Here is a 22,916-nt window from a genome sequence, read left to right as displayed (position 1 = left end):
CAAACACACCCTTAATCATGTAGACTTGTGATCTCCATAGAGGAGTCAAACACTCAAGCTCTTGCATTCGGTTTTTATTAAATGAGGAGCTCTGAGCTAAACACAGTCACAGAGCTCTGCATTTCCTCATCTGGAGTTGCCACGGTAACCGAGGGGCGCATGTGTCTGGTGTTTGCTTGGCTCGCCAACTTGAAGTAAATCATTGACAGTGTCATAATCTCCTAACCCTGTCACTCTGACTCTTGTCTGACGAGCTCATTTCTTGGGTGAGGAGCAGAGGGAGGAGGGCAGCTGGGGAGGAAGGGAGGGTGAGTGGCAGAGAGGAGTGATGGATGGATGGACAAAAGTGACAACAGAAGGTGTTGTCCTCAGAGCCGGGTGTTGATTGTTGTTCTTCCTGACACAGTACTGGATATCACACCAGTTTCATGTTGGAAATGTACTCTGATCAGGGTAGAAGTCAAGATGAGGGTCGAAAATAAGACAAACGCTGAAAAAGCTCTTCTTGAAGCGTGTCAGTGTAAGCCAACAGAGCCGGGCTCAGATTTTCTAAGAAAAATAAAAAAAAATTTAACTTTATTTTACACCAGGAACATTAATGAAACGCTGGCAGTGTGTAACAGAATCTGGAGGTGGGAAAAGCTCTGCTTTTCATGAACATAATGCTTAACACATCATTAACATGTTAATGATTGGACCTGGATTTTATCATTTCAAAGCTGGATTTTTAAGAACTGTATCAAGCCAAATTTCGCAGAGAATACTGGTGCCATCACTATGACGACCTTGCTACACACAGTTGGAGGGTCATTTACAGGTGTATTGGTCTCTTTGCTGTCAGAGAACTCTCAACAACTTGGTGTTTCCAGCTTCAGTGGCATTGACTTGAGCAAATGCTGAGAGCTTTTTTTTTTCTTCCCAAATCCATTGTTCAAAGGTGTCTGCTTGATTTTAAAGGCATGTTATGTCCACATGACATTGGCTATGTTATTGTATATATTTTAGGGGGGTTGAGGGAGCAAAATGGAAATGGTTGGTCTCCGCCTTCCATCTGTAGTTCACTAACGGTGTCTTAGTAAAAGCTAGCATTTCCCCTTCATCATTTTCTGAAATGCGTTACTATAGCGTCTTTCTCCTGAACGTATCTAAGTTTTTAATACCACGACCACATTTTTAATACAATCTTATTGCTTGTATTGTAACCTTAAAGCAGCTTGTACTGTGTAAAAACAACAATACATCGCACTTGCACTCATGTTACTAGGAATGCAATTTTAGTTTATTATAATTTTAGTTATTCAGATGTCTTTCAACTGCAGTAGAGGTTTTAGCTCATTTTACACAAAAAAACAACAACTTTCCACTGCCTAAGAGAGCATTATGTTGAATAACAATTTCCTGGAAAAGTTGTTATGAATTTAAACTCCAACTTTTGGTTAATTCGGATTACTCAGTAATTGGATGACTGTGATGGGGAGAATTGCATCTAATCCAAATAAAACCATGCAAAGTGATTCCTCTCCCCACTAAGGTCTAACCTGTGATGGATCATAAGTAGACGCAACTCTTGTTTAAGGAACCTCTGCTCCAATAAAAACTTTAGCTTTAAAGCATTGCACCACCTGTGAGAATCCCACCCCAGCCATCCACTGTTGCTAGGTTTTTATGCACACACACACACACAGGCGCATACCTGTGGGTTTTATCTTGTTTGCTGCAGAGCTGCTCTCTGTTCAAAACAGAGCTTGAACATATTGCACAACCTGAGCTGTTTGTTTGTGCAGATGAGGTTCACGTCTGTTGGAGCCCAAGTGTGTCACAGCCTGGACTCTGGCAAACATTTAATTTCCGAGGACATGCTGCACATTTGTGGCGTTGGATGCATCTTTTACACTGTCAACATTTCTGTCAGCAGTTGATTGTTTGCAGATACTTTGTGCCGTGGGGGCGCGAATGTTTGCCTACATTTGTATGTCGCGTTTGCAAGGACAAGAATCCTTGAGCAGCTTTTCAGTCAAAGACAGTTTTCATTTCCCCTTCTATCCTTGAGCAGTAAGTGGATTCTGACAGCGCAGTCCTGTTCTGGGCTCTGCCTGTCCTGTCGTGTTCACATGGAAGGACGGTGGCAGCGAGAGCAGCAGCGTGGACCTCCTCTGGGGTACATAGCAGAGCAGGCATTGGCGACAATGGCTGTGACACTGATCAAGTCGGACACGGCTGGAAAAGGAGGAGCTGGGAGGAGTTGCAAAATGGTTTACGGGCGGGGGACTAAAGGGGCTTAAATGCGGCATCCAGTATTAAAAATTCTCAATTGATGTGGGTGGACAGTGAAATCAGCCGGCTGTCTGATGTACAGACCAAACCACCTCAGCGCTGCCTAAATTAGGAAATGGCATAAAGCAGTTGGATTCAGGGAACAAACGTACCTCTTTGTGCTTTATCCACCCAGATATAAAAGTCTTCATTTTTTTGTTTTGTTTGAAAATGATCATTTAAACAGGGAATTGGAGAGCAGGAATGTGTGTCGGACCCACCTGACAGCTGGTGTTTATTGCTGCAAATTTGCAGAAAAATGGCTTTTGAGGTCATTTGGAAAGTGTTACTGCAATTTGGCGAGCGCAGTCCATTGTTTACGCAGCGTGTGGGGTGACAAGTAGCTCATCACAGCTGTTGGATGGATTTATTTATTTATTTTTCCCCCACAGTCAGACGCATCAGAATACAGGCCCTCCGCTGCACAGGAAACAGACTTAATATTGAATGATTTGCTACCATTGAAATGCACTTAGTTTGAAAAGTACCTTATGCAGCTGGATGACTTGGCTGACTGCAGTGCTATTGTGTAGATGCAGTAGCTGGATTGTTTTGTGCTGTTGTCCATTTGAAGGTAGCATCTGGAAGAGTTTCCAGTTTTTACATCATTTTTATATCAGTTCAACATTTCTGGCCCTTTCTGAATGTAACAAAATCTTCCTTAAAGCTGTTGTTCATTGTTCTTATCCATTTGTATTTGAATACAACATGATTTATATATAGATATTTTTTTCCATCACTGGTTAACATCAGTGAAAAAGCATCAGAAGCTGTAAAAAGTAGAGTTGAGTTGATTTTCTGTTGAGAAGAAGCAGAATATCCGAATCCTGGTCCTCCGGACGCCCTGCTCTGTGTGTTTTTCTGTACTCTCCAACTCACCTGACACAAATAAATGAGTCGTTATGAGGCCTCTGGCCTTGAAGAAAGGCTGGTGAGCTGACCTATTTGTTTGAATCAGGTGTGTCGGAGCAGGACCAGATGTGAAACGCGCAGAGCAGAGAGGGCTTGTATTCCTTCAGGTGGAAATAACACAAGTTTCCACTGATGTTGGAAGAGATCGCTGTCATTTCTGCTTCCCTTGGTGTGGGTAAGAAAAACATCATTGTTCCTCCAAACAGACTGAGTCTCTCCATGGGTGAGCGGAGGAGGGGGGCCTTGTTCATATTCCAGTCATGTTTGAGCCACATCACAGCTGAGCTTTTCCTTGCTAATAATTGCTCACTTTCCCTCCCTCTTCCACTTCATACCCTTCAATTTCTTAAAATCATCACAGCAATAATTACCAGCTTTCAGTCCACAGCTTCAGTGACGTGATTTCCATTTTCATTTGCGCTGCACGGGTTGGCCGCTGTTAGCTGTGTTTAACTGTGGAAAACGGACAGACAGGTTTTGGGTTTTTTTCACATTTTACTCTAACTCATGGAGATGAGTTGAGTACAACGGCCCAATCGCTGCATTTGCTCATTTTGAATTTGAAGTCTCAAAAACATTGCGACCGGGACGCGTTGACCTCAGTGCAGTACCTCTACCATAATGGATGATGTTGTGTAGAAAACTGGCTCCTTTGATGAAATGTTAAAGGTTAAACAGACAGGGAACACCTGAGATACTCTTCTTTAATTTGCACTCGAGTATTCAAAGTCACAGTCATCTCTGGGGAAGTAACACAGGTGGTCCTCTGACAAGCTTCATGAATATTCAGCACGTTCAGGATCAGACTCTGAGTGCATGATGTCCTGACCATTTGCATAAGGTGACAATTTTGTAGTCAGCAGGTGATCATTTCATAACAATATTAACACTACAAACCTAGAAAGTACCCTGGCGAGTAGAATTAAATATAAAAAAAAAAGGTGATTTTTTTTTTTTAAAAAGCCAAATGAAGTTAGTGACCCTGAAGGCACTTTAAAATGATAATTTCTCCATTGTAATGAGGACCCAGAATGAATTAACTTGGGTTTATCAGCCCTCTAAATTTAGAGCCTCATTTCTGCAGGAGCCCACAAAGCCGTCAACAGTCACAGCTGGCAAGCTGTTAATTCTCTCCAAAGTACGGATGAAACCCAATGGAAGCGATGACTAAATCCTGGAATCTTCAGTCGGTGTGACTCGACTGACTGTTGTGAGGGAAGCTGTGAAATGGAATGTAAATTCACGCTTGGCGTCGCCCTCCTGACCCTGTTTTCCCAGAGCCGCTACTCATTCATTCATTTAAAGGTTATCATGTGTGAGAGGGAGAAGACAAACGCTGTGCCAAGCAGTTAAGCGTGTTTACTTACAGCGTGGCCGGATTCAAGGTCGTCTACAGTGCCTCTGCTCTAAATGTCAGGAGGAGACAGGAAGAGGGATGCTTTCTGGAAAATGTCATGAATCTTACTTTGACTGCTCATATACTGCAGGACTCGAACGCTGCCAACGTGTTTGTTGTCTGCTGTTTGGTATCTGGATGTGAGACCCTGAGATGCTTCAGGCCAAAGAAAGCTAAACTCATTCACTCCACCCATGTGCCTCATACTCACTGAGCACTTTTACATGGCACTAGAAACTACATCTTTTAAAATGCCTTCAAATGTGACTAACACACACAGATAATGTCTGATTGGACTTTTTACATCTATTTCCAAAAAAAGAAACCAAAGTGGGCCGAGTACCAACTGTCTGATGTGGATGTGATCATTGCAAAAATCCACAATATAGCATTCACTTCACTCAAACTGCTGTAAAATGTTGTTTTAGTTTATAAAATTCACTCCCCCAATCAGAACTCCTCCCTGGTTCAGTGTCCTTTAAAATCAATTAATTTCAAGCCCGTCTCAGACAAAGGCCTTCTCCTCTTTTTCAGCTTTATATTGCTGCTGTTAAATGCTTCCAGTCCCACACTGACTGTGCATAAACTGTGAGATGGTTCAACTTGCAAACACTTATTTCAGTGCTCCTTCAGCAGTTAGTCAGGCACCGCTTGTGTGGGTGTACTGTGTAAACAGTGGTTTTACAGCGAGTCAAGTTTGAACCCCAAAATGAAGCGTTCGGCCATTCGGTTGTGATGCTTTAAAGCTTGAGAAAAATGGAAACATTGTTTTCATCGGGTGCGTTTGAGTCTACAGTTATCAAAAAGTTATCAAAAGCCTAAATCCACACTGACACCAGGAGACAGTCACGAGGATATTGGTTCTGAATCTCATATCCTGTTTTATTGTTCAAATGTGGCAGAACAAGATATACAGTACAGAGTAAAAGAACACACCCACACAGCCCGACACGCACGTCGACACATGGAAAGACAAACAAAGACAAAAGGGTGTTTTTCTTTTCTTCTTACAGTTGTTCCCACACTCTAATCCGAATGCCGTCATGATGGATACGGACGAGTTTCTTGGCGGGAACCACTGATCAAAACACCCGTGGGCTCCGTGTGAACAGACGCACTCGCACGCCTTCACAGACAGATGAACAGATAAACCACACAGGCCCACGAGACAATTTGTGTATTAAAGGGGATATATATATATTTTTTCCTACCAAGGAGATTAAGGATCTGGTGACAGTAGAAGATCAAACTGAAAAGTGTCCAGCGTCCACCATCAGAAACCATCTGTGTGATGTTACGTTTCCATGAGCCCACAGTGACGGCGCTCGAGTGGATTTCACAGGCGTGGGAGCATTTTCCTGCTCGAAGGAAAAATTCAAATAACTGAAAATCAAGAGCTGGCGAACCAAGTCACATGACAAACATTCTGTTTTATGGTGGACACATTTATTTATGTATTTAGTTTTACATTTAACTCAAGAATCTAACTTGACGTCCGTGGCCCACGCCGGCTGAAAATGTCACCTGCACACGAGAAAATCAGAATCACACGGATGTGTTTCAGTGACTGAAGGCCACTTTGAACAAAGGTGAGCCGATTCAACAGCATTTCACCCTTTCACCTGCTCCGTGGAATTTGAACTCAAGGACTAATAAAAAAACAAATGTAAAATTTTGTGCTTTTCAGATCTTCAAAAAAATACTTTCAAAAATCAAAAAAATATTTACCCCCCCCCCCCCCCCATAAAATCATATTTCTCTAACAGGGAGTATAGTTGCTTTTAGATGGTTAAAATAATAATCTTTCTTTGCTGTATCTCTATTTTGCCATCAGCTGAAAAACCTGATCTCCTGCAAAAGAAATCAATCTGCTTTAATTTCACACTAACGTACATATTTCTGAATGGCATCGATGGGTTAAATAGGGCCTGGAGCCACAGGAGAGTTTCATTTAAAAGATAATTAAAAGGAAGAAAGTAAGAGGCCGAACCCAAAGAGCTGGAGGGTTGTCAGCTGACAGCAGTGATTGTCTGAGTTAACCCTCGGCATCACAAACGGAATCACTGCTCGGCTCTAACTGCTCGCACAGTACAGCGGAACAAAAGCTTTCCACATCATCAGCGTGGACACAAACACACAGAGCCTCTAACAGCCAGCGAGTGTGAAAGAATTAAACTCCCGCAGAGTGTGAGTGGATCTTAAATGAGATTATACGGTAAATAATCTGGGTCTGAGCTTTACAAATCAGAAAACAATAGCGGTGATGGTATGCAGTGTGAAAAGCAAATGATACAAATAAAATGAGCACAATGACTGGAATGAACGCATGCGTCAGGTTTTTGGCATGAATGAAGTACAGATGTGTTCTTGGCAACTCCTAGTGTACTGTATTACTGGATCATTTCCCAGCACCTCCTGTCCACCTGACTCGTGTGAAGTTAGTGTTCTTAGTTTAGATCAATAATCGTCATGTCGGACTGATGCAGTCTGTAGGAGTGCGTGTGGATCCAACACGGCAGTCCGGTTTGGGTTGTGTTTCGCAGGTGAATTTATCTCGACTTGATGATTGTCTCAGTGCTGCCTCGGCAGAGCACACTTGGTTAATGCAACACCGTTATAAAACACTTAAAGCTTAGCTGGGGGGGGGGCGACATCTGTTTCTGTGCCCAGCCGAAACGTGAGGAAAAAATCCTGGAAGTTTAAAGAAGAGACGCAACCAGTTTAGCAACAGCTTGCACAGACCAAACTCCAACATATTGGGCCATGTTTGTCACTGAAGTTTAAAGAGTCACAACCGGGACTCAATCACTCCAGCTCAGATCAGAATATGCTCTTCAGCCCCAAAGGTGAAAAGCAGAGTCACGTTTCATCTGTGAGGACAGCGCCAAAAAGTGCTCAAATGAGGGTAGCCTGAAACTATTCATAAGAACATTAAGGATCTATCGGGTCTGTTCTGGTGCAGGCGATGGTAAACTGTTGACAAAACACAATCATATTATTTTAAAAGGGCAGTTTGAGTGACAGGTCACAGTGAAGCCCACATGTGCGCGTCTGTCTCTAGAGGAGTGTTTAAGGTGTTTTCTGAGCAGAGTCCCAGCTGAGTGAAAAAAGAGGGACAAAATCATTGCTGTTAGATTGTTGGACAGAAGAGTCCAGCTAGCTGGCCTATTGGGACGGTCACCTAGCATTGATCTGAAGCTACATTATCTATTATACTAGCACTGTGTCCAGCTAGCTTAAGTGGGAGGAGACCAGCATGAGTGGCTAGCTTGGTTAGCATGTCAGCACAGTGCTGGTTGAGTGCCCAGGTCTTACTGACTTCTCTCCTTGTTAGCCAGGCCTGGTTGATGTTTTCTGGGCTGCTGGTTTTTCAGTCTGTGGGTCCCCGTCGGATGATGATGTCACTTCCTTTTCTCTGCCGAAGAGTTAGCTGTAGTGTCCGTCTTTGTAGAGGTTTCCTCGGTATTTCCAGGGGGCTGTTCCGTTGCTGCATTGGGCCCACTCCCATTCTGAAGTGTTTCTTGTTTGTACTGTTGCAAGGCGCGACTGATGGCATCCTCGACCAGTCGCTTGCTGACCTTCAGTAGCTCCGCCTCGTCGGGCTCAGACTTGCGACGCCCACCTGGAAATAAAGGAAAATTATTAACATGCTGCTATTTAACGGCCTGATGAGTTGGAGCTTACTGAACATGACATCAGTTTGGAATCATAGTTACTGGGGATGGGCAATGATTTTCAACTTTCCAAACTGTCATTAAAGCCTTTGCGACTATCATGTTGTTATGGCGCAAGTTTGTTTTAATCTTCAGCTAATAGTGATGTGTTACTACCACCACAAGGGGGCGGTAATGCACAGTGCTGTTTGCCAGCTGCCATTCAACAACAGATGAACGCTTCACTTCGACATGAGGAAATAAACTAAGCTAAAGACCACAGCCGTCAAAGATTTCTGTGCAGAGTTAGTAAAATACAAGAAGAAAATCAAAAAATGTTTCGATTAGTATTTTCTCTTAATATGCACATCGCTAACAGCTCCCTCTGCATACAGCTGGGCCAGATACCATGTGAATACCTTTGCTTCAGTATTTATGGAGATAACAAACCAGCATTACCTCAAAGATAGAGTGAGCACATAACACAGAGTGTGGAAAACATACTTGTGGTGGTGAGACCACTGTGATTTGTGATTATCTGTAATTAACTGTACTAACAATTAGTTTTAAATGCTTGACAACCCTGCATTACAGAATCTGCAGGGGTTGGAAACAGGTGGAAGCAATATGAGTGAAGACAATGAGTAAAGGAAACGGGTGATATTCTTAACTCTTTATATCAGCCAACATTTAGACATAAATGGGAATCCTAGCGCCATACGGTTCTTAGACATGTTGTATTTGTAGAAATAACACAGATGTTGCAGTTTTGTCCTGATCTGTGCATTGGTTTATGTCCCTAAAAAATGCTTGAAATTTTTGGAAACGCAAAAGAATGGGGAGTGTTGAGCGTTTTGAGAGGAACTTCTCCTTGGACTAGATCAGGGAAGCGTAACCTTGGATGGACGACAAAACTAGAGACAAGGAGCAGCTAAACCAACAACTTGCGAACCCAGCATTAAGCGACCAAGTTCTAGAGAGATTTGTACGGAAGCAGTTTTGTGATGGTTTGGGAAACTTTATTGTGGAATTCTCTTGGTCCTCTAACACCACTGCATTGGTTCCCAATGGCTGATTCACTCTAGGACCGGACCCCATGATCACCAGATCTTAACATAATCTAAAATCTGTGGTGTGCTTTGGAGCACTAAGGAAGGAACTGCTTCCCACCACCATCAACTATTAATAAGCTGTAGAGTTTCTGCTAAAGGAATGAATTAGAATCCCCTAAGCCACTGTCAAAAACTGGTATGACAGGCTATCGGATTCTTTTGCTCAAAAACCACTGTCTGCTAAAATTGGGAACAATGCTGATGAGTTCATAAGCTTTAAAATGGTCAAAAAGATGAGGATAAAGACATTAAAGAGCACAACAGAGCCAAAGAATTTGAAGCGTTAGATGGTTCATCACTACAAATGATCCATAACTTACTACTCCTTGCAATATTTAGCTTTTTTAATTTTTTTATTAGTGAAATGTTTATTTGTGGAATTTTAACGTGAATGTCAAAATACGGTCCTGGGAAATAAGGTTCTACCAAAATTATCATTAAAATGTTTTTCTTTTAGGGAAAATGTCTTTCTTTCACTTTAAGGAAGTGAAAATACTGCATTATTACAGTATTTGGCATCATTGATATTGAACTCCTATTCAGATTTAACGCACCAGCACAGCCGCCTGTCAGACACACTTGCCTTAAGACTTAAAACAGGCTGCAAACAGCAATTTCGACTCAAGTGAAAACATCTTTTATTCATTTCCACAAACAGCAGTGTAAATCAAACTGTTGATTTCTTATTCTGTCTATACCTCGAACTGGGCTCCACTCCACCGTACGAAAAAGGAAAGCTGGCAAATTCAAATTATTATCTTCGGTGACTTTTAACTTCATGTAAGTGTGTCTTCTCGTATAATACCAGGGCTGATTACATGCAATATGTTTATAATGATCACTATTAAGCTGACGATAATAAACGAGTACGCGCTCACTTATCATAGACTGAATCCAGCAACAAAAGACTAAATGTCACAACAGCAGTGACAATGTTACAGCTACAGAGACGATGATAACAGACGAAGCAAACGGACGTCTTACAGTTCCTCTATGAATATTGATTTTAATCAGTGTCCTGCAGTGATGAGAAACAGAATCTATTTAACAACCACAGCTCCTCATCACACTGCAGACAAAATGGCAGACAGTGAGATAGGAGACGGAGCAACGGGGAGATGGACACAAAGTCAATAATTCCCATAGAAATACTGTTAGGCAGGCAGGCTGTAAGATGGTCAGCCAGCTCTGAGCCATCCAGAAGGAGAGTAATAGAAAATCACTCAACCTTCCGGTCTGTTGAACTCAAACACACACAAGAGAGCAGTGCAGTGGCTCACAAACACACTATAATAACCACGTCATCATTTGATTACCATGACTAGGCAGAAGATCCCCAAGCTATTCTTCAATACTACACAATCCCACAGGGCCCATAGGTTTGTTGTATCTGCGAGCAGAGTGGTGCTTAATTATCCGCAACACAAAGAAAGAATACATGCAGTAGGAGGAGAGAGACAGCCAGAGAGGATGACAAAGTCTGCTGCGGTCAGAACCAAATCCTCAGGAGTGCCTAGAAACTTTCAGGCTTTTCTCTTTAATTCATCAACCACTTTTTCTTTCTTTACACGGTAATCTTCATCCTTAAAGGCGGCGACTACAACAATGAGCAGCAGCATTTAAAAACAAAAACCCTTCTTTGACCCTTCAGCAGCTCTAAGATTTCTTGGTTGGGAAAGCAAAATCAAGATTCCCTCCGGTCCAGACTGCACCGCGGTCACGCCAAATCGATGGCTCCATTACAGAAACAAAGAAGCTGCGATTACAACACACACACACACAGTGTGATGTCTGATCTGGTCGATAATTTCGTATCTTGGCGTGGTTAATAGCTGTTTACCGCAACATATTCTCATCCTGTGGCTGGGTTAACTACCCCGTTATCTAATAACATACCGGAAAAATATATTTTTCTGTTAACTTGAGGATTAAGTAGTTTGCAAAGTTACAAAAGTAGTGCGTTTCCAAGGAATATCTCCCTGGTTGAATTTCCATTTAGAAGACCACAACACTCTACTCTGCCATTATAAAGTCTGTTACAATCCAGAGAACAGAGGAGCTCTAAATTCAATTTCAAAGGCGCCCTGTGGTGTTTTCCTGAGTGAAAATATTGAATTTCATTGCCGACGTGTGGCCTCACGCTCGTGCACGACAAACGATGGCGTCTTCACAGCATGTGCACAGGTCAGCCGCATCACAAGAAACCTTTCGGATCTAGCGGACTCTCAAAGCAGCACATGTATGGTGGTGCATGATTGTTGGAGCAGTCACACTGTGGACATCTTTCATCAATAATAATGTGCTAGTTTTGTATCACGTGCACGTCATGGCAGCGTGTCACCGCCACTGAATTGAGCATCTGTTGATGTAGGCTGTTTATGCCAAATCTTCAGCCTCGTAACGAAGAGCCAAGCAGTCGAGGATTCATCAGACCAGCGCAGCCCATACCTCACACTCACCCATTTATCTTGCCTTCATGCTCATGTCAGCTCCTCTTTCTTATTCTTTACTCGGCTGGTTCGGGCCTTACTCGGTATTCTGCTGTTGCTACTCCTGTTTGTATTGAGTTATGTTTTCTGAGAAGCACTGTTAACGTTGCTCCGAGGAGTTATTTGATTACCTGTGACCTGCCTCTCAGGGCTCGCAGCTCTGGCTGCTGTTCCTGCAGCATTTCTCCCTCACAACTGCAGCCGTCTGAACTGATCCTAAACCTACCTTTTCTCGGTTAAGTGCGGACGCGTGTGTGCGTGAGTGAAGGAAGCGCTCAGGGCACTAACCACCACATTATGTTCCGAATAATTTAAATCCCGTGAAGCGGGCCTTGCCTAGTTTTAGGCTCTCACATTCACCGCCACAAACCTTGGCTTATTTAAGCAGTGTAAAGGATCTGTTTAAATACCTTTACCAACTCAGTTCTCAGGGATGACAGTGCAGTCCAGGATGAAGTCATTACAATTCTGTCCCTTTCTAAAAGCCTTGAGCATGTTTGCAGGATATATATATATATATTTTATGAACCCTCATAAAGCAATAGCAAAACATGTGAAAGGCAACTATGTACTGTCACGCTGCACTCTTTATAGAGCTGGGACAAGGGTTAATGGATGTTATTTCTGCTAAAGAAAAGTATCAGAAATAAGTACATGCTCAACAGGCAAAGAATGGGCCTTTGGAGTCCTTGGTCCAAATGAAACAGGGCGACGCTAAAACAAGAGCATAAATCCAGGCAGTTAATGGACAGTATCCTTAATCGCTTCCTGCCCAGCTGCTCTCGACAAGACAGGGGCTGACTTTGCCCGGATCATTTAGGTTAATTGAATAAAAAAAAAAGAGGCAGAGATCAAATCACATATTAGTGGATTAGACCAGAATTAGGAAAATGTTTCACAGTGATCACTTAGATTTTTTTCTTTTTCTTTCTTTTTTTAAAAAGAGAAGGTTTTGATTATATAATCTTTTGCAATCATCGATTTCGAGCCCGTCCAAAGGATGGAAAAACATTATCCGACCATTTATCATCCCGATTTCCTGTGGGATTAGCCCACATTAGGATCTTAATTTGCAATCAGAGGTACATTAGGTTTCAAATTAACTTTCCGGACAAAGATTGTAGACGTTTGACATGAGGGCACATACTTGAGCGCTTGGCATGGATCGGACTCTGAACCAGATCTGCAACACAAGCACAAACACCAAATACATCAAACATCAAGGGCAAACACACACAAAACAAAACAAAAAAAAACACACGGCCCACTGGTATCTGCGTACAAGATTATTTTAGTGTCTCATGGACACTCAAACAGTACAGACAAAAGCCTCTTTGTCTCTGAACACAACGGAGACACTAAAGATCAGCCCTGAAAGGCTAAAAAGCCTGAGGAGGCATGTTTTATTATAAAAGTCTGCAGATTACACAAATTCCCCTTTTGAAAATTCCCTGTGGCACTTATTCAAATTTGAAAATGGTGAGATTGATGACAAATCCTAATTTTGTTTTATTTATTTATTTTTTTTAGATGACCTCTTTCTTACTCTAAGAATATCCAGAAAACAACACTTGTGTTTTCCCCGTGCGTTTCAGCCTTCCCCAGACTTGTCAAAGAACTGTTCTGCTCGGAAGACAGTCGCTCTATCTGCCTGGTCAATCTCGACCTGACAAAATGAAGGCCTTTACCAAGGCAGTAAAGCCGCCCTCTGTACCCTGTTCTGCACCCACACACTCCAGTTCCAGATAAGCCACAGCAACAAGGATGACGGATACATGGAGCTCACTCAATCAACTTATCTCAAACACACCTATACACGTGTTCAACAGTGATCCCTCCAACTTCCTGTTTAGGTAGTGGTGTCACAACTTCTGCTGTCCCCTCCCTCCATCTCTGCCACTCGTCCATCCTTTCTCTAACCTCTCTCGCTTTATCTAAACATTTGTGGCACTCTTTCACTGTACCTTCTTTTTTTCTGGCAGTTGTCATGGTGACAGAGGCTCTTCAACTCTGAACAACTGAAAGAGGTTGCACTGACTTGCATTATTTTTTTGGCAGGTTTTGGGGAACTCTTGTCTTTTAAGTGTCTCTCCCCTCACATGTTTGACTTTGTCTTCCTATTTTTTATTTTTTTAGACAAACATTCATTCAATCTTCTTCTTTCAATCTTTTAAAATGGTCTTGAAGTGGAAGACAGAAGAAAAAGTGTCGGGCCTAAAACCATAAACAGCAGACAGAGTATCTGAAAGTGATACAAGCAGACATCTGCTGTTCACTGAGGCCGCATCAGAAATGGTCTCCACGGAAGGGTTTGCTGTCAAGGAAGCAAATCGAAGGGAAACAGGGAGACGAAAAAGCTGACAACACCCAAAGATGAGCTTTGGAATGTCCTTCAAGAAGCCTGGAGAGTTGTTCCTGTAGTGTAGTCTATTCAAAGAAATGACGGAAAGCTTCAGGCTTTGTTGAAGAATAAAGGTGCTCAGACCAAATATCGACTTTCAAGCTAAATAGAATTGCACAAACAGTTTTTTTTTCCCCCAGTAACTGGATTTCCATTTCTGTTTGCACATATGTATAGAAATCAATACACCCATTGCCTGTTTCCTGGCAGTATATGAAGAAATGACGGGTAAGATGTTTTATTAGTACTGTATAAGCCATTGGAAGCGGCATGTCAAAATCAGCATTAGCATCAGTCGGGCTCCATTTGATTCTTCCTCCCTTCTACTGTCTCTATCTCCAGTCCACGCCTGGTTTACAGCCTCTCAGAGAAGCAAAGGTTAAAAAGGTGTGCATATGACGTGTTTTGGATTACTGCACATGGTCAGCAAGCTGTGAGCCTGTAAAGTGTCAAGTGACAGTGTGTGCTTGTGCAGAGTCACTGCTCTGTTGACTTGTAGGTGCAGCCCTGCTGTGATTTATATCATGCTATGAAGCAACCTTTGAACACCATTATCTACGACTCCCTCACACAGTTACTTATTCTGTTCTTTAGTAGCTCCTTCCTCCAGATAACTGATGGAGTCCACTTTTTTGTTTGGATTAGAGCTGAAACGTCTTCTTTTTTTCCCCCCCAGCCACTTTAAATTCTTTCTGCGATGGAAGGAGCATTTTATAAAAGGCAGCAGCTTCCAGAGAAATGCTTTGTTCCAGCTAATGGCAGCTACTGGTGACTTAACCTTACACACGCACTTTAAATATTCACACAGCATAAAAAGGACCCCGACAGCTGATAAAGTCTGCATATAATCCGCTATAATTTATTTTTACTCCAATTCAGATGATTTCTAGAAGGCTTGTGCAAGTGTTTACATAGAACACTATTGAAGTCGTCAGAGAAGGAAAGGAAAAACCGGCAACAGGCAGAGGAATAGGAGCAGGAGAGCCATAAATAAGAGAGACAACAGTAAAATGTCTGATTTCAGGAGGATGATTTAAGCTTATATCTGCACAATGCAGGGACGTCCAAAATGGAGGCTCAAATGAGAGAAAAGAGAAGGCAGAGCAAGAGGAAAAAAGTGGGAGCTGAGTGGGAGCATTTGAGGACAAAGATGGAAATGATAGAAACAAATCCTGAAGCAGAACAAAAAAAAAAAAGGACAGCAGGGTTATATGGAGTCTGAGGAGCTGAGAGGTAGATTTGGGTACTGAGCCCTAATGGTGGAGGAGTTTCCTGAGGAAATACCAAAGACTCTAACAGACTCAAGATCCTGCCTGCAGCAGTTTCCCACTTGTATGTTTTATTCAGGACTTTTCATTCTTTATCTTTTAGTGAGGATAATAAGACCTCGGATTAGAAGCAAGTCAGATTGTTTGGCTGACAGAACAGACAACATGCTGACAAAAAAACAATCAAGTAGAAAAAAAAGAGCTTGTTGAAGCTCAGTGGAGATCAGTCCACTTAATTAAACATTTGGCTACAGATAGAACGACAGATCAATAAACCCGAGTGGTGATCCTTCATCTGGAAAAGAGTTTATAGGCCTGCGGTGCGTGCCGTCGTCCTCAAATGGTGTGAGACGCGCCACTAAAACCGGAACTGCTCCAGAGCGCCGCACTCAATTATAGGAAATGATTTAGAGAAGGCAGGAGAAGTAAATAAACAGTACTCGTCCCTTGTGTTAATATACCTGCATTCTGGGAATTCTAAAATTGGGGAAAATAATTACATTTCTGTCAATCGCACCCTTCAGTCAGAACACGGGACACGGTTTACTGGAGTTTTGAAAGTCTGCTCCTCTAATCCAGTGCACCTATGGCAATTTCATGGCCAATAAATCCCTCCGTTGGCACGGTGAACACCATCATAGCTCCATTTTCACCCTCACGGCTTCAAAATACGATGTGGATGACGACGGTTTAAGTGGCGACTGACTAGCGTGGCTTCATATACCTGCGGTATGTAACTAGGAGCTCCTGAAGAGTCCTGCTAGTGGAAACCGTTCAATCTCATTTTGATGGACTAAGTTTAAACAGGATGACACCCATCAACGTGCCAGAGATGGCAGAGCTGGTGAGAAATGTTTGTGAATTTCAAACTTTTTGCCGGGATTTAAAAATGGAGGATAACCACATTGACCTGTTTTGCTGAGTCTACTTTATCCATAGCTCTTCAAATACTAGTATTCAGCCATGTGGCAAAAGATGATTAAAGTTCCCTTATGATAAAAAGTTTTTATTCATTTATTTTTCTTTTATGTGCAACACGAAGCAGATGAGCTAAATCAGCCATCGACGCTGTGGCTGAGGCTCGCTGCTGTGAATCTGCAGAAAGGAGAGGACAAACACTGCGTGGAAGACTGGAGGAAGTGATCTCGACTACTTGCAGGGTGGGGGGGTGTACGGTTAATCTGCATCCGCTGCGAGGAACTGATGGAATCAGATTCTATAAGCCTGAATGTGTTACTCAAAGATGTTGGGCAATGACAGAAGTGGATGCAGACTGTGTGGAGACTTTTTAATGTTTCTCTTTAATGGGTTTTTCGGGGAAATATAGTGGTTGCAGTGGCACTTAAAATCGAGCTCTGCTTCGTTCGACATGTTGATTTGAAAAAGGGAAGCAGACGTTGGATCTGTGCAGCTGGGCAGGTGTGTCGCCTGTAAATCCTGTGAGACCACAGATCAAATAAACAGCTCCGTCTTTGTAATGCGAATGGACAACCAGCTAAAGATGTTCCCCACTTTGATTCGCTGGACCTCTAGTCTGATGTGACGGCACAAAATATCACATCTTTGTCTTCTAGCAACAATGTGTGGTCTCAGTGGCTGCAGCTATACAAATAATGTCTTGGCAAAAGCCTAATTATAGCAGCAAAAGGAGTTATGCATTTATGCGTCATATTTGACTCGTTTATTATCTGTTCGAGCCTCGACTCGTGTGGGAAAGTTCTGAAAGTGAACACGGCTCGGTGTCGTTGGAATTTCTGTGCAACTTAAACGGCGTCTGGCCAAACCGAGACGGTGATCCAATCAGACAGCCGAGACACAAAGCTCTCAACATCTCTTATTGATTGCACCCTAAAAAGAACAGACACTGGGCCGTTTCCAGTTGTCGTCACACCATAAAAAACTAAGAACAAGATTCCCTCAGGGCAGTGTTAAGTGAGCTGTAATTCAAACCTTACTGTTATTCCCACCTCTTTATAAGGACCTCACTTGGGGTAAAAGCGGTCGGCAATGGCTTTATGTGCTCGGCTTGACTCACACTTACATAAAACCAGATGCATTTCTCGAGCGAATACAAGTAAAGTGAATGTTTTAGGTTCAGAGTACTGAACGGCAGAAGAAAAGGCTGGATTGTACAGCACGCCGTGCGTCTCTTCCTCTCGCTGTGTTCCTCACCACCTCCACTTCTCCACCGCTGTTTTGTTCTCGGCTTTCTCCTCTTTCTCACATGTGCTCACTACCGTGTTCACCAGAACGGCTCAAAAACACAAACGGTTGGATTGAATTTTTCTTATACCACTGCAGCACAACACCTGACGAGAGCAGAACCTGCCCGATCAAGGTCATTCCTGAGCTGCCGGCACAGTTAAAGCAGGCGAATAAGCTCATGCTGAGGCAAACCAGACCTGCACGCGCTCTCATTTGAGTGTTAGAAAAGCCAGCCGTGTCACTCTGTGGGGGGCGAAGGGGGGAAATAAAACCGGACTGTTAAAGCAGATGAAAGGAACTCATCATTGTGTATTCTGGAATTTCAGAGGAAGATGAAAGTCTTCCAGTTTGGATTCAAGTTGAGAGCACAACATGCTTTTATCTATTGATTACTCGCTGAAATCTTAGTCGATGTTACCTGGCACACATAAAACAAGAGGAAGGAGCAGACATGGTCAACTAATTAGTCTGAAAATATGGTCCGTGTCTATCCAGAGCTGGCATTTTAGGGGTTTGTGTGAAAGTCTTGAGATGTGGCTAAAACCATCTGGTGTAGTCTCAGTGGTCGAAGTGGCCTCGACATCAACCGGCCAACCAAAGATCTACTGAAACGCTCCGCAGGCATTCCTGATGTAAGAACTAAACCAAATCTAATCAATTCCTCCTTAAGTGTAGATTAAAGCTTGTGCAAGTTTTGAAGAAATGTCCCAGAGATGTTGCATCCATGAGGACGTTCCATGATACATGTGCAGAAGTTTCTTTGTGGAAGCATCTGCGCCAAAATGGCTTTTTTTCCCCCCCCCCCAACTACATGGAAAAAAGCCTGCCAGAGAATTGACTAAATAAATCACGGATGTATCAGCTGTGCACATGGGTCGCATATTGTGTACACGACTCATGAATATGTTTGCAAACTGCGAATATGGATTTACAGATCGATTTTTCTTTCTCCGTCAGTTGGAGTTTAGCTCTGCAGAACTGAGTTCCCAAAGGATATTCAAGCCCCACTGAACTAAAAACCTGTCAAAAACTCATTCAGTGCATTAAGTACTCTGTAAGTCCTCAGTGTAAGTCGCTTTGGATAAAAGCATCAGCAAAATCAATGTCATGTATCACACACACACACACACACACACACTGAAGTTGTCTCTGTGTGCACTGATAAACAACAGAACCTGCCCAATGTCGAGGGGATAGTGGGGAATGAAAAAGCATGGAAGAGCTGTGCCGAGTCAAACCGTACCGTGCCGTGCTTTGTAATGTAAAAAGACCATAAATAAGGGCGGCTCGGCTCTGTGGGGATTAATCTGGAACCACAAGAGCTGGCTGTAAAATCCAGAATGGTGCACAAGTTTTCAACATGAAAGGAAAATGCTGCACCCCCTCTCGACGATGTCGTGATATAACAACCGTGTCCTCAGCCAGAGGCTTCTTCATCCCTGCTGCGAGCGAGCAGATTAGCAGTTTACATACAAGTCAACATACAAACGCTTTTCATGAGCTGGACAACAAATGCTGCGATTTGCTATATTTTCCTCACAAATAACCCAAAAAATATCAATAAAATGCCGGCCACCTAAGCTATACAAAGCGATTTATCTGTCTTTAAAATTTATTTATTATTATTTATCTTCTGTTTACACAAGTCTACAAGAATAAGGTTGCTGTGAGAGGGGGTTTTCATGTTTACCACCTGCAGTGACGGCTAACGCCACTGTGTCACAGCTTGTCATCTCGGTCATAGTGGAATTCAAACAAATGCAGTGGAATCACTCGCGAATATACAAGCGCGCACGTGTCTTGCAGTGCTCACGAGGAACGATGTCCTCATATAACAGCAGGAGCATCTGACCAGCAGCATACACACACACACACACACACATTCAATCGTTCCCCCTGTTTGTCCGCCTCTCTCTACTCGTCTTTGCCTTTGTTTCAACAACACCATTCCTCTTTAAGCCCATTCCCTCCTTTTCCCCTCATTAGTCTTCAATCCCTGCCTCACCCTTTCCCCTTCTCCCTCAGCCTCTCTCTCCGCTCAGAAGTAGGGCACAGTGGCTCGACTGTTTATAGCAATGCAGCTGCAAGCGGGTAACGAGAGAGAGAGAGAGGGACACAGAGAACAGGAGGGAGGAGGAGAAAGCAAGAGGAGTGCACACAGCCCAGCTGAATACAGTGCTACCAAAGAGCAAACACGCTCCTACACATTCAACATCTATTTTCAGAATTGTCTTTTCAGCCAGTGTCAAAGTCTGTGTTTATGACGTGATGATCCACACGATCCCATGAACAAGGTGCCTATACAAACACACAAATCATTGGCTCGTTTTTATTACTTTCTATCTCCGTTTAATCATTGATCCAACCAACAAGTTGGCGCAGGCTAAACCTACAGACGGCTGCATCCTCAGTATCTTCAGTACCACATGTTTCGTTGCCAAACTGTTTACTTGCAGGTACATAAAGGCAATTCTTTTCCACGGCCATCTTAAAAAGATCAGCTTCAGTTTCATGCACCGGGATGAACTTAGAGAAAAAAGTTGGCAATCCAATTCTGTGTCCAAATTAACATGACAAACCCTGAAAAATTGCTAACAGGACACTGCGAAAAGCAATAGTTCCTTCAGTTTAAGGCAGCAGGCATCTTAAATGATCTTTTTTTTGTTTAGGAGGAAAAACTTACAATAAACAAACGAGTAAAATGTCATTTTTCCCCGGTGGAGTCTGTAGAACTCTTCTTTTACAACATAACTAAGCAGTAGCATTCAAATAAAACACTAAATAAACCACACTTCAGCTGCCTCAGAACAATAATAGAGAATCCTATAATCAAACCACAAGCTGCACCACTAATTATCCTCCGAAGCCTATTTAATTTATGACAAGCAGCAGTTTCCCTTCAATACTGCTGTCACTTAGGGGAAATTTAAGCCTGTATTTCGACTTTATAACAATCTCCAGCTTCATTCGGCCACATTTGTTGCATAACGTGTTAGATAACGCCGGTGCTCAAACAACTCTTATCAGAAAAAGTTGTGGTTTGTCGAGATCTGACCAATCTATGCCCCATGATCGCATTCCAAGCGATGATAACCCAACAACCATACAGAAGTTATTTTAAATCCCTCCTCCATTTCAAATGTGCTGTTTTCATCTACTGAACTTGTAGCCTTCGCATGTGAGACAACAGCTGATTTCATCAGTTAACAAATAACAGCAGACACCTGCAATTTAAGGATTTCTCTGTAGTCATCGCAGACTGTAATTGGCCGATTTCTCAGACATAACCAGCGGAGTAAACGTGTCTCTTGGAAAACGCTGGCTTCAAGTCATTAAGTGATAAAGAGCAATGTGACTGCATGACGTTTAGTAATAAGACTGAGGATGTTGAACTAGAAAGATATGCTTTGGATTCCTCTTTACAAGAGGACGTTGCCTTGTGTTGTGCCAGGGACCGATTTATTAATGCGTTGCAAACAAAGCCCCCGTTTTTTCCAAGTGAATTTATATAGAATATGAATATATAAGATGCAGAAATTAGTACCATTTATGTATAAGCATTTCCATGAGAACTGTGCATTTTTTTGTTATTCTACCGTGATATAACATACAGTAATGAACTATTAAAAGTTTAAGTAAGGGGCTGTAAAATGACAAATACTGCATGTTTCTGTCGGTGCTTTCCAGTATCGAAGCATTAAAGATGGAGTGTCCTGCAGTGTTGAACCAACACACTGCAGGAACTACTGAAAGAAATGCTTCTCCCAATGTACTCTAAGGTACTTTGGCAAGGGTGATAAAAAAAGAACTTAAACTGATCACAACAAGAATGGTTTCCTTCCTTTCCGATCAGGAATCTAAATCTATCAGATTCCCTAAATCTATACTTTTATGGGTAAAGCTCTGTTTAGTTTAGCTTGTGCACAAGGGCGCACATGCAATTGTCAACCTGCTGCTACTTTCCCACAACTCTGCAGATCAACAGTTGGCAGAAGTTAGGGAAAAAAAAAACAAAAAACAACACTGTAACGCGTCAGCAAAGGCTGTGAAGAAGAGAACTGAGAGCAAGCAAATAAACTAGGTGCAATGTGCAAAAACGTTCGATGAGAAAGGCACCGCTTTCAGTGGGGATTTTAGACCTCTAAGGCACACCCAATGTGTTCCGGTAAGAAGATATTTAACTACATCAAAGTTCCGCGGTGCACATTTTACATTTTTATTGTCTGATCTCAACCTGATTTAATCAGTAGGGTTTAAAAACAGAATTAAAATTAAGTTTAAAGGGCTGAAATCTATCAAGAGATGGCTCTTGTGAGACTTATCAGCAAGCTATAAAAGCAACTATTTCATGTGAGGCTGTCATGTGGTCAGGCAGAGGCACGAAGAAATTCAACAAGCAGTACAATGAAATATGACCATTATTCTGCAGACACAAACCAAACAAGACACAAATGGAATCGCACGGAAACGCTCTCTTTCACAAGCAGTCCTTGTCCATCTGTAGGTCATCCACAAACATGCATGTTACTGTGCACTCACATGTAGACTGCTGACACAACAAAACACACACACACAGAGGCAGTTTATGCAGTAATTCTACACCGCATGCTTGCAGTTTTCTTTCACAGACAACACCATTGAGAATATCAATCCAACTGGCTTCTTCAACAACACACACCCACACATGGAGATGGGAGCAGGAGATACTCACTGATTTTATCCTCCGCATGGGAGAAAGGGAAGCAGCACAGCTGACCCATGGCGCCTCCTTCCTTCTCCTCCTGTTCCCCTCTCCCTGCTGTTAACCCTCCTTTTCCTCAGCCCCTTGCCCTGAGACAGACAGACGGAGCGAGTGTCCTGCTTCTTCCCCCGTCTCACCCGCTGTAACGGTGCTTCTCCTGCTCCCCCCCCCCGCACCCTCAAAGGGCAGACAAACCCAGCGAAGATGGATGTAAGAAAAAAAACCCAAAAAACCTCCCTTTCTCTTCGTGCTGCCCGAAGAAGCCAGAGCAAGACAGCAGATGATGTGGGAAAAAAAATGAACGAGTGGCTCCTTGCTCTTGCTCTACTTTGCACCGACACAGGGAGGAGGGGTGGGTGCATCAGAGGGAGGGAGGGAGGGAGGGAGGGAAGAGATAGAGAGAATGGGAGAGCCGGTGTGTGTAGG

At 42.8% G+C, this 22,916-nt stretch overlaps 2 protein-coding genes across 3 annotated transcripts in view; one reads left to right on the top strand and one right to left on the bottom strand.

The window, feature by feature from the left end:
* coq8aa (coenzyme Q8A, genome duplicate a) overlaps positions 1-22,916 on the top strand; it is a 294,959-nt gene that overhangs the window by 104,563 nt on the left and 167,480 nt on the right. The window lies entirely within an intron of this gene.
* Positions 5,479-22,916, bottom strand: part of LOC140266992 (uncharacterized) — a 39,335-nt gene continuing 21,897 nt past the window's right edge. Inside the window, exons 10-11 of one of the 2 annotated variants that reach the window (XM_072362139.1) lie at positions 13,023-13,058; positions 5,479-8,243 (exon numbers count right to left, since the gene is read on the bottom strand). In XM_072362139.1, coding sequence (XP_072218240.1) covers positions 8,023-8,243; positions 13,023-13,058 — 257 coding nt within the window. In that variant the 3' untranslated portion in view covers positions 5,479-8,022. The remainder of the gene's footprint in view (positions 8,244-13,022; positions 13,059-22,916) is intronic. The other variant, XM_072362140.1, reaches the window with a different exon arrangement.

The sequence above is a fragment of the Leuresthes tenuis genome, unplaced genomic scaffold (genome assembly GCF_036924035.1).
Source record: "Leuresthes tenuis unplaced genomic scaffold, fLeuTen1.0.hap1 SCAF_13, whole genome shotgun sequence".
Lineage (NCBI taxonomy): Eukaryota > Metazoa > Chordata > Actinopteri > Atheriniformes > Atherinopsidae > Leuresthes > Leuresthes tenuis.
This window is presented reverse-complemented; position numbering and strand designations above follow the sequence as displayed.